Here is a 16,544-nt window from a genome sequence, read left to right on the forward strand (position 1 = left end):
GGAAAAAACGAAATAAGGAGGGAAAGGTTTTATGATAATTCAAGGGGAAGCGCTTTGCTGTTTGAAGCAAGGGCGGGCTGCCTTAGAACGCGTAGTTATAAAGTGAGATTCAGTAACGAAGAAGAACAATGTACATGCTGCGGGGGAACTAAGGAAACGATGGAACATGTACTGATTGAATGTGGCGATATTCACCCAGTTATACGTGTGGGCACGAGTCTACATGAAGCTTTGGGTTTTAGGGACAACAATGGAAAGCTGAACACGTCCGCGATAGAAATAAGTAAGAGACGGTTAGAGTATTGGTGGCAGAAAAGTAGAGATAAAGTACAAAAATAAATAATGGGGTAAAATAAGGTCATTCTGCCTTAAGAGGCAGAGAGATGGACCGTGAATTTATATTTTTTTGGTAAAATAACATAATTTAATCAGTGTAGATAAGGTATTAAGCCAACTTGAAACAAGAAAGTTTTTTTTTTTTCTTCGAGCCTGGTGGTAGACATGTCACCGCCCCGTTATAAAGGGGACGCTCATAGCATCCATCCATCCATCCATCCGGGAAAGCGCGGTCACCGTACGTGTGAGCTTAGGCTGCTCTCGCCATAGAAATCTTTCTCGTGGCGCTCGCAAGTTCTCGGTGAAAACCTCTTTAGTTCAGCAAATGCGATTAAGTACATCACGCTGAAACCATTGAACGTCGCCGTACTCCACGCGTCTCTGTAAAAAAAAAAAAAAAGTCCCGTGGAGGCATCGGAACGAGACTCGGTGCTCGACGCCAGCTGTGTGGATTTGGTAACACTGCGTATTTTCACGGCAAACTGGCACGCATGTTATAAGACGAGCATTATTACAAAGACTGATACGTTTGTGAATGGCTAAATGTATTCATTCACACGCAGAATATCGGCACAAGAGCCTCGCTTTGTTGTTCCGAATGTTCAACTAAGTTGCGCGGACTGCAGCTTAGTGCTCATTTAGCCTGTAATTAAAGGTATGATCATATAGTATTTTTTTGCGGCCAACAGTTATTCATTGAATTGGATGAGTAAAGTATCAACGGAGCAAAAACTTGCATTTCCCATGAAGCCTGTGTCTGGAGGCTTGTCCGCGGGAGTACAAAATTGGGCGAAGAAAATGCGTAGCATATTCAGAAAATAAGAGCCGTCCGACTATATTTTATTATTTGAGGTTCAGAAGAATACTTGTACACGTGTAGGATCACGTACAGGTTTCTTGTAGATGTAATAAAATTATTATTGGGACCCATGCAATAATTAACGCGTCGGTGATTGCAGACGGCAACGTCTGCGAAATTCGTCATTCCGGCCAGTTGCCGAGCATACATGCTGTGGTTCGATTTTTGTGAGCGAAAGCGTCATAAGCTGTATGAATGGAGAGTTGTCTAGGTTAGAGATTTACAGCGATGAGTGAAGGAAACGGTATACAATATGACATCAATCAAAAATGGCAGCACAAACGTGCGTTGTATAAAGAATGGAGTGGGAGGCCCAGTATCGAGACTTATGAAACTGTTCGACAGCTGAACCAAGATCTAAGATTTCATCGACGATTGACGAGAAGCGTTATGACTGATCGATATACTTTTTTTTTGTTGCTGGAAGTTCCACTACAGACTCGAGTGTAACATAAAACCCCATACATTGCAATTTTGCGTACAAGGTTGGCAATGAAAATGCTTAACGACCAATTAACACGTAGAGGAAAGACTGTCAAGTGAAAGACCATTTTTGGACCGCTATCGACAAAACAGAGACGACTTATCTTGCCTTGTCGTTACCACGAGATACTGATACACTGAAACAAAAAGAAGCTGCCAATGTAGTGGTGCCATTCGTCTTCACCCTCATAAACTAATTCTCAGGCGTCGAACTACAATTATGATGGATTAAGGAAGCTTGTCAAGCGTTACAAAAGGTGCTGAGAAGATAACGAAATTATGAAGAAAGTGAAGAACTCTCAGGCGCCGAACTTCAAATCCAGATTTGAAGTTCGGCGACTTCCTTAATCCATCAGATGATGGATTAAGGAAGTTAAGCGTTACTAAAAGGTGCTGAGAAGATAACGAAATTGTGAAGAAAATGAAGAAGTTTCGTGCGATTGCAACTGAAAGTGCCGTAAATTTAAAGATACTTTCACTTAGGAAAATATTTTTTACATGTTAATGGCCTTCACTTTATGAATAACCCTCATATGCTTTCACAAGAGCACTACTTTATTTTCATGCACCCACCACGCAAGTCTTGTTTTATAGGCACGCCAACGTGCATTCATGCACCGCCACTGTAGCGCACATCACTTGACCCTTCTCCTTTTCATCTTATTTTTATTTATGTCTGAAAAAGAAAGTGGACCGGAATAAGGCAATAAAATCGCACCACTTTTGCTCAGTGCATATAAGTGTGTGTTTAGCAGCCAATATCTATTGTGCCTCACCTGTCCCTTTAATATAATTTCCATTGCTGACTGGGCGTGAAAACGAGATCTGTCGAAGAAATGCGTGATTTTGTGCATAAGGGTCACAATAAGGTTGTATAGTTAATAGCGTCTAAACGCAAGCCAGTTGGCGCGTATCCAGAGTTAAAAACAGCGGAAAATAAAACACGGACAACAAGGACACACGACTGTATAGCGCTGTCCTGTGTCCTTGTCCATGTTTTTTTTTTTTTTCGCTGCTTTTAACTAAGGTTGTACAGGAAATTCGAAAGATACGAATGTCACCGGGATCCCACTGCTTGCATGCCTGAGCTGGTAGATTGATTTCCTGACACATTTTCTTTTGAAATAATTAAGGAAGGCATTTGCATTTATCCCAATTTTTATAAGGTACACGCATTTCCGCAACGTTAGCTGCAACGCAATAGGGCATTGTTTCGTTCAGCGGTGTATGATGCATGATCTACTGACGCATTGTGCATCAGGTGGAATTCCCTGAGTGTCTTCCTCGTCGCCTTCCGTCTCCCGAGACAGTTCCTCTGTATGCAGACAAAAGAGACTCCACCACTACGTCAGCCACGTTTCTGCCATTCTTTTCTTTTATCGTCCGCATCCTCGGGGCAATTCAGATGAATCGAAGGCAAGCACAGAACGACGATGTGCCTGGAAAGAATGCGACCGCTTGCGAAGCGCACCCAGCGAACAGCGCTGGCCACTGAATGCGGCGCCTCGCGCCTGCCCGCGCCCTAAACCGCGCTCCTGCCATCAGCGCCCTTATAGCGTCATCGGCGCGCCGAGGGACCCTCTCCGGCAAACGAAATGCGCCGCGCTCATCACACCTCCCCATTCTAGCCGCCCTATCCGGGTCCTCTTCAAGCGCGTCCGAAAAACTGACAGCGTCCCTTATGCACTCACCTAAGATGACTGGAAGAAGAAAGCCACCTTCTTCTTCTCAGTCGATTTGTTGATCCCGCCCCGGCACCCTCCGAAAGCTTTCTGCACCTAACGTGGTTTTCCACAGCCTCCAGGATCGGTGGCACCTCACCTGGCTTTGCACTGCCTCCGTGATCGACCCACCTTTGACCAAGCTACGATATCACGTGATGACGTCATCATGTGACGTTACGTCACCTTACGTCATAATGACGGCACATATTTTGGCGATCTGTGACGTCGTGATGACGTCATATGTAGATGTCCTGAGGTGATCATCATTTTTCACATCACTCGTGTTGACGCCGCAGACGGGGGACGCCGACGCGTGACGCCGGTCAGTTTTCGCGTTTGATGAGGCATCTAATACATATTCCAACTATAGCGCAAGAAACAGCACTCCTGGTGTACACCTGTTTTATACGTTAAACGAATCACTCACTTACGTTATCTTAGATTAGATTTACATCCGCCCGCGTTAAATCGCTCAACAGCTTGATTAAACGTCGACTTTTAGTCTCTGCACTCCGTGTTCCGGGACCTCGTGCATAGCTTTATTCTGAATATAGTAATGCTGTATCATCAGGGATATAGACGTCGGGAATTGAAACTATAAAGACCGACGGTATACTTTGCTATATGACCTGATCTAACGTTGAGCTTCAGTTTTCCTATTTATACGTCATTTCCCAGTGGTGCCGGTATAGCTCTATTTAGCTATAGCGTGCGTGCCGCTGCCGACATCGCCGTCTATACTGTATACGTCGCGCAGCGTATTGTTTTCGCCGGAGAGTGGCATTTTCCCAGACGGTCTCGCCATTTACAGCCGGTCGTGTACGGAGAAAGACGCATCCGGGACGTCGCCAAGCGCAATCTCCTTCCACTGGCATTTACGCCAAGCCAGCCTCGATGGCTATAGCGCATCCCGTAGGTGCTTTAGCTTTCGGCACGTATTCGCCCCCTTTTCTTCTAAGCCCAGCTTTCTTTATATTCATGTTGCACGGTAATGTTCCGCGACGCTCGTATAGGATCTTATAAGCGGTGCTTTTGCCTCACGATATGATGATGTTGGAAAGCTCCCGTTGATGCGACGAGTCTTTTCATTCAAGGTATAGGATGTAAATTTTTCGTTTCGCCGTTGTATATATACGTGTACACCTGTAACGTGTATCGTGTGAGTGCATCGTTGAGCCAAATCACATAGACTGATATTAGGCAGTTTTAGAATAGGGTACGCAAAGATGGCATTCGTTGCGTATGTACGCACGCTGTTTCCGTCACTTAACATGGGTACCCAAGAGGATAGCGTATGATGCATTCAGAGTGGCGACGAACGCTAACGCAAAGCCTTGCGCATACCCTGTTCTGAAACTCTCTATTACCTTCTGTAACGTTAGTTTAAGTCCGGGTTATGCTTGGCGGCTTTCCTTTCTTTTTTTATCGTGCTGCGAGATTTTGGCGCACGGATCTCCTGGCACTGCATGTGCGCACCTCCTATAGAAAGTGGTCGGTGCGGTCGGGTATCGTACTCGCTACTTCGTGCTGAGCATGCTAAAGCGGCATATGCACTGCTCAAAGCCTGCGCTAAGAACTGAGCGAGCGGCGACACTGGAAACCTGTACATTACCATAGCAGCACGTGTCTCTTTTTTTTTTTTTACAATAAGGAAACCACTGTATACGTGACAAGGAAAAAAGGCGCGATAATTATGCGCATGCCCCGACAGCGTGTCTCTCGAAAGCACGTATGCGGTTAGGGATTGAAATATGCGTCCACGTGTTTTTTTAGCTTTTTAGTTCGTGTACGGCTGCTAATACTATGCTAAGTGCGCGATTTCCGCCTGATAAACCTGTACCTCAGTATTGCGTTTTCCCGAAGTCCAAGCAGTTGCGTGCATGCGTCCTTGGGCCATACGTCATGTCGACGCTGTGTTGCATGCTCCTGTCCCACGTCACTTATTATTACTACGATTAATACTTCAATTTCGTCACAGCAGTGGCGCGGTGTTTCTTAATTTGTTTCAAAACGGAGAGCGTTCACGCGAGAGCGGGCCCGCGCTTTGTGAGCGCTGTCGCTCTATTTTCAATATATACGAGTGTTCGCTGCATCGTAGTACATTTCTAACAAGCGCTGGCACGTTCGCACGTATATTAGTTCGGCATATAGTTTAAAACGTGGTTTAAAATGAACGAGCGAACGCTGCCGTCGTCGGAATGTCCGGACCCGCAGTCATCCTGTGTCGGCAGCCAACGAACTCCGCTACTGACGCCTTTCTCGGCAGCAGATAAAGGCGCAACCATTGCAGGTATCTTACACGATACTTCCGATGACGTCACTTCTCTACGTTTCTCTCTTTGCCGTCCTCCAACCTCACGTGCGCCGTGGTCGTAACCGCGGCCAATGTTTGCTCCGCTTATAACGACGCTTAAATAAATATCGCGAAGAAAAAACCTCGAATGCATGTTATAAGAGGTCGCAGATTGCGAATCTCCAATAAATTCGGGAATGAAAAACCGCTTCAGTGTCCCTTTAAGACGCTCGGACATCTTCAGCATGCGTAAGACGCCACGCAGGGCAGGCACCGCTGCCTAACAGAAAGTTATTTATCTATTTGATTGTTATAGAGCAGGTCATCGCGATAATCCATTGTATTAATTACTCAGCAAGTATTAAAAAAAAGAAAGAAAGACGCGCGTTCGGGCAAGCACTTCACTCCGTGCTGTCTGGCTCCGTTCTTTTTATCCTGTATTTTCTTTTGCTGTTCCGAAAAAAAAAGAAGAAAACAACAGCAACATCGACAAGGATTGTTTTTTCGGACACGTGATGTTTTTGTCAGGTAACAAACAACGGCAATATAGAAAAACGTGGTAACGCTATGCATTGTATTCCCCCGACTATACGGCATGCACATGTCACATGGCGTGTTGAGCCCCGTTCAACGGACCGGTGCCGCCGTTCCACCCGCATCGCACGAGAAAGGCTGCTCGGCTGCAGCCGCGGGCACGAAACGTTAGAGCAGATGGAGCCCGTTACTTTGTTTCACGGGTCATCAAATTCCCACAGGTGCGGCCCGCACTCGGAGGTGGTCTGTCGATGGACACGCCCAGCTGTTTTGCGCAGAACAACTCAGTGTACGCGAAGCCCGCATGAATTGTGTGACACAGTCCGGCAAACAGTTTCTTTTTTTCTTTTTGGCGAAGTATCATCGACGCGTTAGAGTGGGTGTTCACCGAGTGTGCACCGATACGCCTGACGAAGCGCTCGATAAGTTTTAGGTCGATAATATACTGATAAAGCTTCGAGTTGTTGCATAGGCGTGCGCATTGTTCCCCTTCAGAGGGGGCGAAGGTTCATCGCGGCGCCCACCCCCTCCCTTTAAGTCAATGTATGGGGAAACTTTGCGTCCCCCTCTTCTTAGGTGACTAAGGGGAGGCGGCCGTCCCTCTGCCCCCCTTCTGCGCACGCGTATGAGTTGTTGACTGATTCGCCCTCGCACCGCCGATCGCTGGGATCCTGGTTAACTCAATTGGTATAGCGGCCGCCCCGGAAAGGCGTTGGTTTTGGGTTCGATCCCCGGACCAGAACGATTTTTTCTACAATTCCGTACGGATTTCCTTGTGGCTTCGTGCTACAGACGGGTGGCTGTCAATTATCCCTTTCATAGAAAATACGTTATAATGCAATAAAGTGGACTCTGGATAAACCAACATATGGTGTCAACTTTACTTGGCCGCTCACAGGCACAATGTTGCCAAAGTTTGGTTAATAGAGCGTGCATTACTCTGTTAACTATAGGGTTAAACAAAAGAATTTGGACCGAAATTACTGCCTACTTCATCCTCTTATGCAATAGGAAAAGACTGACAAACGTCTCGAACTATGTACACTATTAATAATGAATAATATTTAATTCATTAGAGACTTGCTCGAAACCTTGCAAATTAAGCACGCCGAAGTTCCAACGGTGTTGAGGACACCACATTAATTTCGGCCACCTGGAGTCCGCGCCTTTTTTCCCCCTCTCAGCAAAGTAATATCACAAGCACTCAAACTATTTTCCAGTAGTGCGAGTATTGGTATTATTTTTTTTCATTCAATTAAATACGACTCCAATTCCAGATACACGGAACACATCTTTATGGTTCTTAGAATCCTATTTATACAAGTACTATACTGTTTATTTTTAAGCAAGAGGTGATGCCGCCTGTCCCTATTTTGAAGGCGACCTTTTTCGTCTACCCGGAAACGCTATTTATTGTAGTAGTTTTTGTTTTCTTTTACTCGGTAGTCTTCTTGCTTTGAAACATTGTGTTTGTTTGTGGCGGTATTTTTTTTGTTGTTGTTCTTTAAAGCTATCAGCATCCCCGTCGCCCCCTTTTTTATTCTACTTTAAGTGTCAGTTTTTGCCTTAACTCTTTCGTTACCATAGGGAAATTAGCCACATTTTGTAGGTTTTAGTAATTATTAAATGCGAAGCATTTCTTAGCGAACCTCAGGCACTTTGGCCGTTTCTATCTATCTATCTATCTATCTATCTATCTATCTATCTATCTATCTATCTATCTATCTATCTATCTATCTATCTAGACGCCTACGTCTGGGTGCTCTCGTGATCACCTCATTAACTTGGTGTAGACCAAAATTGGCATGGGAGGGTAAGAAGATTTGACGAATATGACTGTCGGGTAATGACACGAATAACATGAAAATCCTGCCGCGTATGTATAAGTCGTCAAACCCTTTCTTCCACACACGTGTGGATACTCGTTTACCACGGGTCGCGGAGTACGGGTGTACGCTACAGGTGATTAACAGTTTATAGCTACCTAGGAATGGCGAGAACAGGCATTCGTAATTTAAATGTGAGAGCGTTAAGAAAAACCGCCAGCCGCGTTGACCCGATGAATGCAAAGAATAAAAATTAGGATCCCATCAGGAATCGAACCCAAGCCTTCCGCGTGGGAAGTCAGGTATTCTACCACAAAGCCACGCCAAGTCTAGAAACTGCATTGGAAAAAACACCCTCTGCAGTCGTAATGTCGGTTCAACGTCAGTTGTAATTGTCGTGCTGGCTATCTAATTTTATAACAAAGCAATAATACTACATATGTACTCCTGCGATACAGGCGTCATGTCAGATTAGGTTCTGTGGTTCCAGTGTTGGCTCCGCTTTTATAGCAGTCTAAGAAACATTACATTCGTATTTCTATGATTCAGCAAGCTATATTCAAGCGTTGATCGACCCCGGAGGAATGCATTAACGAAATTTACGTATGATATTCACGTCATTGCACCGTAAAGTGCACTTAGTTTCGATAATACTGACGTATGTGCTCTAACGTTAGTGCTGGCGTTACGTCGCACCATAAATTGCCCTTTAAACGCAGTGTTGTCGACGTGCCTAGTAAGCCAACGGTGTGCACACAACTATACTGCACTTACAAAAACACGTCGGTCCACCTCGTAACGCTTGGCTCAAATTCACAAAATACAGCAGAGAAAGTACTCGCTTGCTGCTTCGCATGAAACCTATTCCCACAAGGAGTGGGATCTGCCGATTTTTTTGTTGTTATGAATAACATTATAGATGCTGTTTGATATTATATATCAATATAAAGCTAAGTACGTAGTGTGCATTGGGAACAAGTTCGAGGGAAGATGGCATCTTGAAGCGATGAAAAATCCTTGCAACACGTTTCGACAAACGGACTTGTCTTCTTGGTGACCCATTTGCGGCCTTGAAGAAAACAATCACGCTTAACGTTGGCGCCGGCGACAACCCGTGTTCCAAGGATTTTTCACCGCTGTGTACATCGGTCATGCTCTAATGATGCCGCCCGAACTCGGAGCAACCATTGAGTTGTTGAAGGGATCGATACAAATTCCGTGCACGAGGAGCCACTTAACGCGCAAGAAACATCATTAACGGAGACAGTTTTCATTACGGAACCGTTTAGGCCTCCTCCAGGTACACGTAGGATAACGACTGCACGCGATCTTTCTCTCTCTCTCTTTCAGTGAACTTTGCACAACGCCGTTACGAAATAGGATGCAGAGTCAAGCGCGAAACCTTTTAGACAAGAGACGGCAACAAACACGCGGACTCTTGTCCCTTGTCTAAAAGTTTTACGCTTAGTATTATTGAGTATAGAGTACCAACTAGTTTGAACCCTCACGTTGGTAAGGATATAGAGCACGCTGATAACTCTTTTTTTCATTCGATCATCTATTACAAGGATATAAAGAGTGAGAACCAAAAAACACAAACGGATCCTTAATAAAGTAAAGAGGGGATACTCTCATAAGTCTGTTAATGCTTTAATTTCTCGAAAACCTTGCTTTTGTTAATTGTTGTATACTTATATGACGCGTGTAAACCACCCCTGTTTAGATGCATGCCGTGAACACTTCTTCCTATGCTGTGCTTTTCATAACTGTGCATATGAAAGTAACGTGTATACGTGAAGTGTATACGTGCACATGTCGACCTTTTTTTTTAATTTTATTTTACCAGCGCTCGTGTATAGGCTTCATGCGCTAGTGTGCTCAATAACTAACACACGAGTTCGTGCATCGCATGCATAGTTACATTCTTTATGTCTTTTGTTATTCCAGCCAAATTCTTCACCTTGTTGCCCAAGCCACCCTCGTTTACATGATCATCAATTTCGCGAGTCCCGAAAGTATGCACAAGTAAGTGAAACAATTTTCTTACTTTTTTTATGGGGCGGGGACGCATTAGATGTGGTGAGCAAGCATAGAGCGATGGCGTTACTGCGTTATGTTTAGGAAGCCACTCCGGCTAAGTGTATGTATTTGTCGCGGCGTTTGCACGATATGTCTTCTCTATAGCTACGCTAGAGTGTCTACAGAATTAAGACTATATCGTTCGACTAGATTAGCAAGGTCGGTCGTACATCTAACCGTCCGCCACTTGTTGAATCCTCAAATGGAGTAGTCAACTGTGGTGTGTATAGTAGCGTATAGAGTTTCCTACTGAAATTTTGCTATAGAGGGAACTTCTTCTCTGTCGATCGTCTGGGTAAGATGGTAATGATGGGTAATACGTGGATTTGTCTAGTTTTCGTGCTTGTGGCTTCAATAAGACTTCCGGCTTTATTTGCTGCACCTAATGTGTACCTTTATATCGGCATACATTTTCAGCCAATCTTTTATTTTGTATATTCTCGGAAAGCAACTAGAATTCGCGCGCACGTGGAAACTGTTGCGGATTGGGCGTCACTTGCAGCGCAATGCTTTGGTGCAAATTTACTCAGACAGATTTACTCAGCCTCAAGAAAACCCGCCTGCAGCCGGAAAGGCAGGGCGAAGTTGAGGCTGAGTGCGCGTAATAAAACACCATTCGCATGCCGGCCGAAAAGCCATGCTTTGAAACTCCCACAGACATTAGCGCCAGCGTTTTCCCCCCGTTAATTTTTGCGTACAATAGACAATGGTTTCGCCCATTGAGCTATACGTGCGCGTGCGTGCCTTGAAGGCGTAATTCTGGGAGGAATTACGACTGGCTTTAGTGGCGTGAAAGAGAACAGTATAATGCGTATCTTCAGGACGCGAGGCATTTTTCTTGAGGCGACTATTGTTCCAGTGAAGGAGGCAAAAAAAAAATAGTAACATTTTACTTTTGTTTTATATTTTTTTTCATGTCATTGACAGCGATAGCAAGGTACTGTTTATTTCTTCTTGGTCTTGTTGTTCGCTTTTATTTTTCCTTACGGGCACTGCCGCATCTTCAAGAAGGGCACACTGTGCGACCGCTTTCCTGTCGGCATGATTGCACTGCCTCGGCCTTGTGTTTTCTTAGTGCCACGTCATGGTAGCCCCGACGGTGATCCGCATACCACTCGTCGCAGGTGCTGCAGCTAAACTGTCCCGTCGCTTCTACTGCCCTCTGGCGTTTGCGTTAGGCTCTGTGCGTTATAATGTCGTTTTGCTACAGCGCAGCTCAGTTTGAGCATAAAGGAAAGAGACAATAGTGAATAAGGAAATGTTTGTTTGCGTGTTTGTTTGTTTGTGTATTCTTGCCTAGAAAGTTGGGTAGATGCAGGCCAGTAATTGGGTGTCTTCGTCAAGGACGAAAAGGCAGGAGGTGGGAGTGGAGGGTGCTTCGTAGCGCCGTGTGAGCGCTTGTTTCGATGCTTACCGTTTGGCTGCCCCAATTCGCAACGTGACCCGGACGACACGAATACGGCCGTTTTGTCCGTATAATTGCCATGGCAATGGAAGCGATTCACTTAGGCCGCAGGCAGAAAGCTGGGACGCCATTGGCTGCCGTCTCCCTTCGTCACCGTGTTTGCTGCTTTGGAAGCCTACTTCTGACATTCGTCTCGCATTCTGACAAAACTTGCGCACGCGGAGCTTGTTGCAATCGTTCTGGGCGAGCCGACCGCAGCCTCATTTCCATGCATCACTCAGCGTAGACGGGAATTTTCTTTTGCCTGCGTAGCGTGCGTTGACGCTGAAGGTTGCTCCGCCGAACAGTATAGTAGCGCGTCACGCTCTGTATATAGTTTTGTCCGCAGTAGATAATGAGACATCGCACGGGAAATGTCCAACCGAATTGCTATCGGATAGCGGCGGGAGGCTCAGGCTTGGGTCGAGTTATATATATACATATATATATGAACTGTGACACGTGCCAGGGTTCGTGAATAAGCACTTACTACTGTTTTATATCTGGTTTATTGTTCTTGGATATATAACTCCTGACGTGTGACATACGCATGTGACATGACAGAGACCGTGCATAGAGACGAACCAATTAGGCATTCGCTCTCTCGTTCATATTATCGTACAGTACAACTTTGTATATTTGACCCGAAAATACATATTACCAAGTATGATAGCAAACGTGAATGCCAGTGACAATAATTAATATATATATATATATATATATATATATATATATATATATATATATATATATATATATATAATCAAGCATATAAATTTGGCGGAAATCTGCCTGGCTGTCTTTTCCGAGAAATAACAAAAGCGCGCGAAACACGCCAAATATGATACGCACGCTCGCGCGCCGCTTTGATCGATGTACGGCGGCATTCGTTTTTTGTACAGGGCTTCACGCTATTTGATGGACGTGCATGAAAACACACTGCTGACGCGTCCATCATCGAACGTGAAGCCCTGTACAATGCGGTGATGAACGAACGCAGCCGTGTATTAACTAAAGAACGCTTGGAAGCGCTGGAGTAGCGCCGCGCGAGCGCGCGCATCCATTTCATATTTGGCGCGTTTCGCGCGCTTTTGTTTTTTCTCCGGAAAAAAACTACCAGGCAGATTTCCGCAAAAAATAAATGCTTGATTCTGAGGTTATTCGAGCCGAGGTACAACATAAAGTTAACATTTTACCGATCCGAGCAAAAATAAAAAAGTTGGTTAATTAAAGCTAATTACTTAATTAGCGCTAGCTTAGTTATGAAAAAAAAATACAGGTTGTATGTACACACAGGTAGAGCTTTCCTAAGGCGCAGGGTTTTTTTAAAATCTGGGTCCAGGTTAGCTGGGACAGCCGATATCTATCTATCTATCTATCTATCTATCTATCTATCTATCTATCTATCTATCTATCTATCTATCTATCTATCTATCTATCTATCTATCTATCTATCTATCTATCTATCTATCTATCTATCTATCTATCTATCTATCTATCTATCTATCTGTGTGTGTGTGTGTGTGTGTGTGTGTGTGTGTGTGTGTGTGCGTGCGTGCGTGCGTGCGTGTGTGTGTGTGTGTGTGTGTGTGTGTGTGTGTGTGTGTGTGTGTGTGTGTGTGTGTGTGTGTGTGTGTGTGTGTGTGTGTGTGTGTGTGTGTGTGTGTGTGTGTGTGTGTGTGTGTGTGTGTGTGTGTGTGTGTGTGTGTGTGTGTGTGTGTGTGTGTGTGTGTGTGTGTGTGTGTGTGTGTGTGTGTGTGTGTGTGTGTGTGTGTGTGTGTGTGTGTGTGTGACTTCCTTTAATTTGTCGACGTTTCGGTCAGAGCCTAACCTTGTCTTGAAAAGTGCACTAGCACGAAAGAATCGAGTGAACAATGGCGCAATTTCGGTTATCAATCAATAAATGTCTCTTTGCGAAAAGGAAAGGAGCGTCTAGGTAAAGGCTGCACCTAGTAGCGGAAAGTGATCCGCGAAATCATTTCTTCGATATCTGGTTAACGTTAGCTTCCACCCCTACCTTTATTTGTTTTTTTGTTTTTTGTCGTCTTTATGGGCGTTTTTCTCAGATGTGTTTATTTTTGTTACATCAATCGTGTGTGCAGTGTCATGTATATAGGTGCCTTTCATTTGTTGTCACTGTAACTATATATCTGCTTTACTGCATCACCCCCCCCCCCCTCCACACGCCTTCATGACCTCTTTCGCACCTTGTCCCCCCCTTTTTTTTCAGGATTGCGCTGGCGGTTGGCATGGGCTACTTGTCGGTCATCCACCTGATGCGGCAGACCTACGACTACGGGGGATACCATCTGGACGTGACCGGGTAACCGCGGACACTGCTTGGCTTAACCCCGTTATACATTACGCTGTCCCTGCTATATCGCACCAACCTTTTCTTCTTTTTTTTTCGCGCTTTATAATGCTGGCGCAGCCTTATACTTCAACAAGCGGGTGTTTCCTTTCTATTTATTACTACGGTGTGGTCATGTTACAACCACGCGCGTGTGGTCACGAGGTTGTGGCGGTGTAGAACGCAGCAGTCACTGAACTAGTTATTCATTGGGTAAACTTGTGCCCAGCAATGTAAGTAATAACACTCGCAGTGTATACAATTATAGCGGCGAACACAATCGTCAAAGATACGATCTGCGGGTCACACGTGCCGCTTGTTCACACGTGGGTCAGGGTACGTTCCAGCATAACCCCTTGTAGTCGCGTGCGTTGCAGGATGTACTCGACCGTTCAGATCCTGCACGCAACCTGATTAGAGTAATCCAAAGCACTCTACAATTTTCCGACACACTCAGGCGCATAGACTTTAATTAATCTTTATTTTTTGTCTGTCTTCATCGTTATCATGAAATTAACGTAACGATAACTTGAAAATTGGTGTAATCAACATGCGGAAGTTATTTCGGAGTAAAGTTAAGTGATAGTAAAAGAGTAAAGAGAAACTGACAGCAAGTGAATGTCGTCTTATGGGCGTCTTGTGTATTTCTCCGTGACCACCAGCTTCACACGGTAGCCGCAATCACAGTCATAGCTACAACCAGTCGGGCTTAAGCTATACGTTAAGTGTCAGACTTGCACGTAAGCACGTTAAGCGCCTGTATAAAAGCGTGACGAACGTTGTATTAGCGCTGTCCCTTCAGAAGTTGTCGTCAAGTGGGCTAAAGTGCGAGACAGACTGTATGATTTTCCATGCGATGCGACGGCCGACGCGGCGGTGCGGCGGCCGGAATGGTGGCTGTCCGATGCTATGAAAGGTCATCATTCCGGTCCCCCCCCCCCCCCCCGCCGCGTCGGACGTCGCATCGCACGGAAAATTGTACCGTCTGTCTCAGCCTTAACGTGACATCTGCACCGAACTTCGTACGCGCGTTTTTGTTTGTGCGTGTGGGTGTTTCTACACACAAGGAAGTAAAAGATAAAAAGTGCGGTTTTCTGGTATAACTTACGTTTGCAAATTTTTGCGCGCAATGTTCCCTCGTCCCGCAGTCCGCTGATGGTGGCCACGCAGAAGGTGACCAGCATCGCTTTCAACCTGCACGACGGTCTCTCCGAGAAAAAGGACGTCATTCTACACCCCGAGCAGAGAAGGCAGATGATCAGGTAAGGGCTTTCTGTAGTACAACTTATACGTGCCGAGTGTCCCATTTATGTACACCCTAAGAAAAAAGTATATATGAGCGGAACCTTGTCTAAGAATACCTTATTTACATGCCGCAGATGAAGCGTTGTGTAAAATAGGCCAGTGCAGAAAGTGAGCGTCGTATATATGCACTGAATATGCCAGCTACATTAAACTGTATAGCAGCTTACATCATACGGCAATAACTGAGGCACGAGTGTTCATTAGTTCGTGCAGCACTTGTAAAGATGAAAGCTTCATAATAGTGAATCACTCACGCCGAGCATCTTCATTTAACGCGTATGCCGGTGGGCGCATGTGTTATGCGCCCGTAATGATGTGTGCGTGCCTGTGTGCGTGCGCGTGTGTGTGTGTGTGTTTGTGTGTGTGTCCTCGTATACTCTTTCCTGCTTACGGGTACCTTGTGTTGCGACTTGACTTCGTTTCCTCTTGAAGGTGCTGGGTGCAAGTTAGATCGGAACGGGTTTTCTGGCTTCACACGGCGAGAGATAAAGAGATAGAGGGTTATATAAGGGAAAGATAGGGAGGTTAACCAGAGGAGCACTCCAGTTGACTACCCAGTCCTGTGGAAGGGGAAAGGGGGTACGTAAAAATAAAAGAGAAGAAGAATGTATGACGACACTACAAGTCGTTACGACTATTTCAATGTCCAACTAAAACACAGAATTTCAGAGTGAAAACTCTACCACGCTATGTCTCTCGAGGTCATTCATCGCGTCGCAACGACCTTGAGCCACCGGATCGCAAGTGTGGAAGGCGTGACGTCATGCCACGTGATCCTCTGTGGAGAGGATTCGCAGCTGCGCTCTCTTGGAGCCTCGCCGTTGCCATACCACGTCATCATGTGAAGGTTTAATGAAACACTGTGTGCATAGCTTGTGCTAAATCAAGCCAAACATACCTTTAGCTCGCGGTAACTAGGCTTGAAAGAGTGAAACGCCAGCCATTTTTTTTCAACCTACACAACATGTAATGCTATAGACATTAAACGAAAATAAGGTTGGGAGCGGCAATTGGTGGCTGCTGCGAAGATTAGGCTCAATTGCAGTGTCACTTAAGGTCGCGCACCTAGGTTGCTATCGACCCTGAATCTTGCGGATAGGAGCGCTGGAATAAGCGGCGTAATAAGAGACCTGTCATGGAAACTGAACGAACGGTGTCACATGTGCACCTGCTGCTTCGATTGTGCATGCAGTCGTTCAACTTGTGCGCGTATTTTGGCCGACACACACATAGGTCGGCAAACTCACTCATGAGTCGACTCACTCAGACTCACTCAGACTCATATCGAGACGTGAGTCTGAGTCTGAGTGA

At 45.4% G+C, this 16,544-nt stretch overlaps 1 protein-coding gene across 1 annotated transcript in view; it reads left to right on the forward strand.

Annotated features, from left to right (window-relative positions):
- The window catches only part of LOC119383200 (lysophospholipid acyltransferase 6), a 56,731-nt gene that overhangs the window by 8,570 nt on the left and 31,617 nt on the right, over positions 1–16,544 (forward strand). Inside the window, exons 3-5 of the mRNA XM_037651237.2 lie at positions 10,003–10,080; positions 13,809–13,901; positions 15,077–15,190. Of these exons, the coding sequence (XP_037507165.1) occupies positions 10,003–10,080; positions 13,809–13,901; positions 15,077–15,190 (285 nt within the window). The remainder of the gene's footprint in view (positions 1–10,002; positions 10,081–13,808; positions 13,902–15,076; positions 15,191–16,544) is intronic.

This window comes from Rhipicephalus sanguineus, chromosome 2, assembly GCF_013339695.2.
Source record: "Rhipicephalus sanguineus isolate Rsan-2018 chromosome 2, BIME_Rsan_1.4, whole genome shotgun sequence".
Taxonomy (NCBI): Eukaryota; Metazoa; Arthropoda; class Arachnida; order Ixodida; family Ixodidae; genus Rhipicephalus; species Rhipicephalus sanguineus.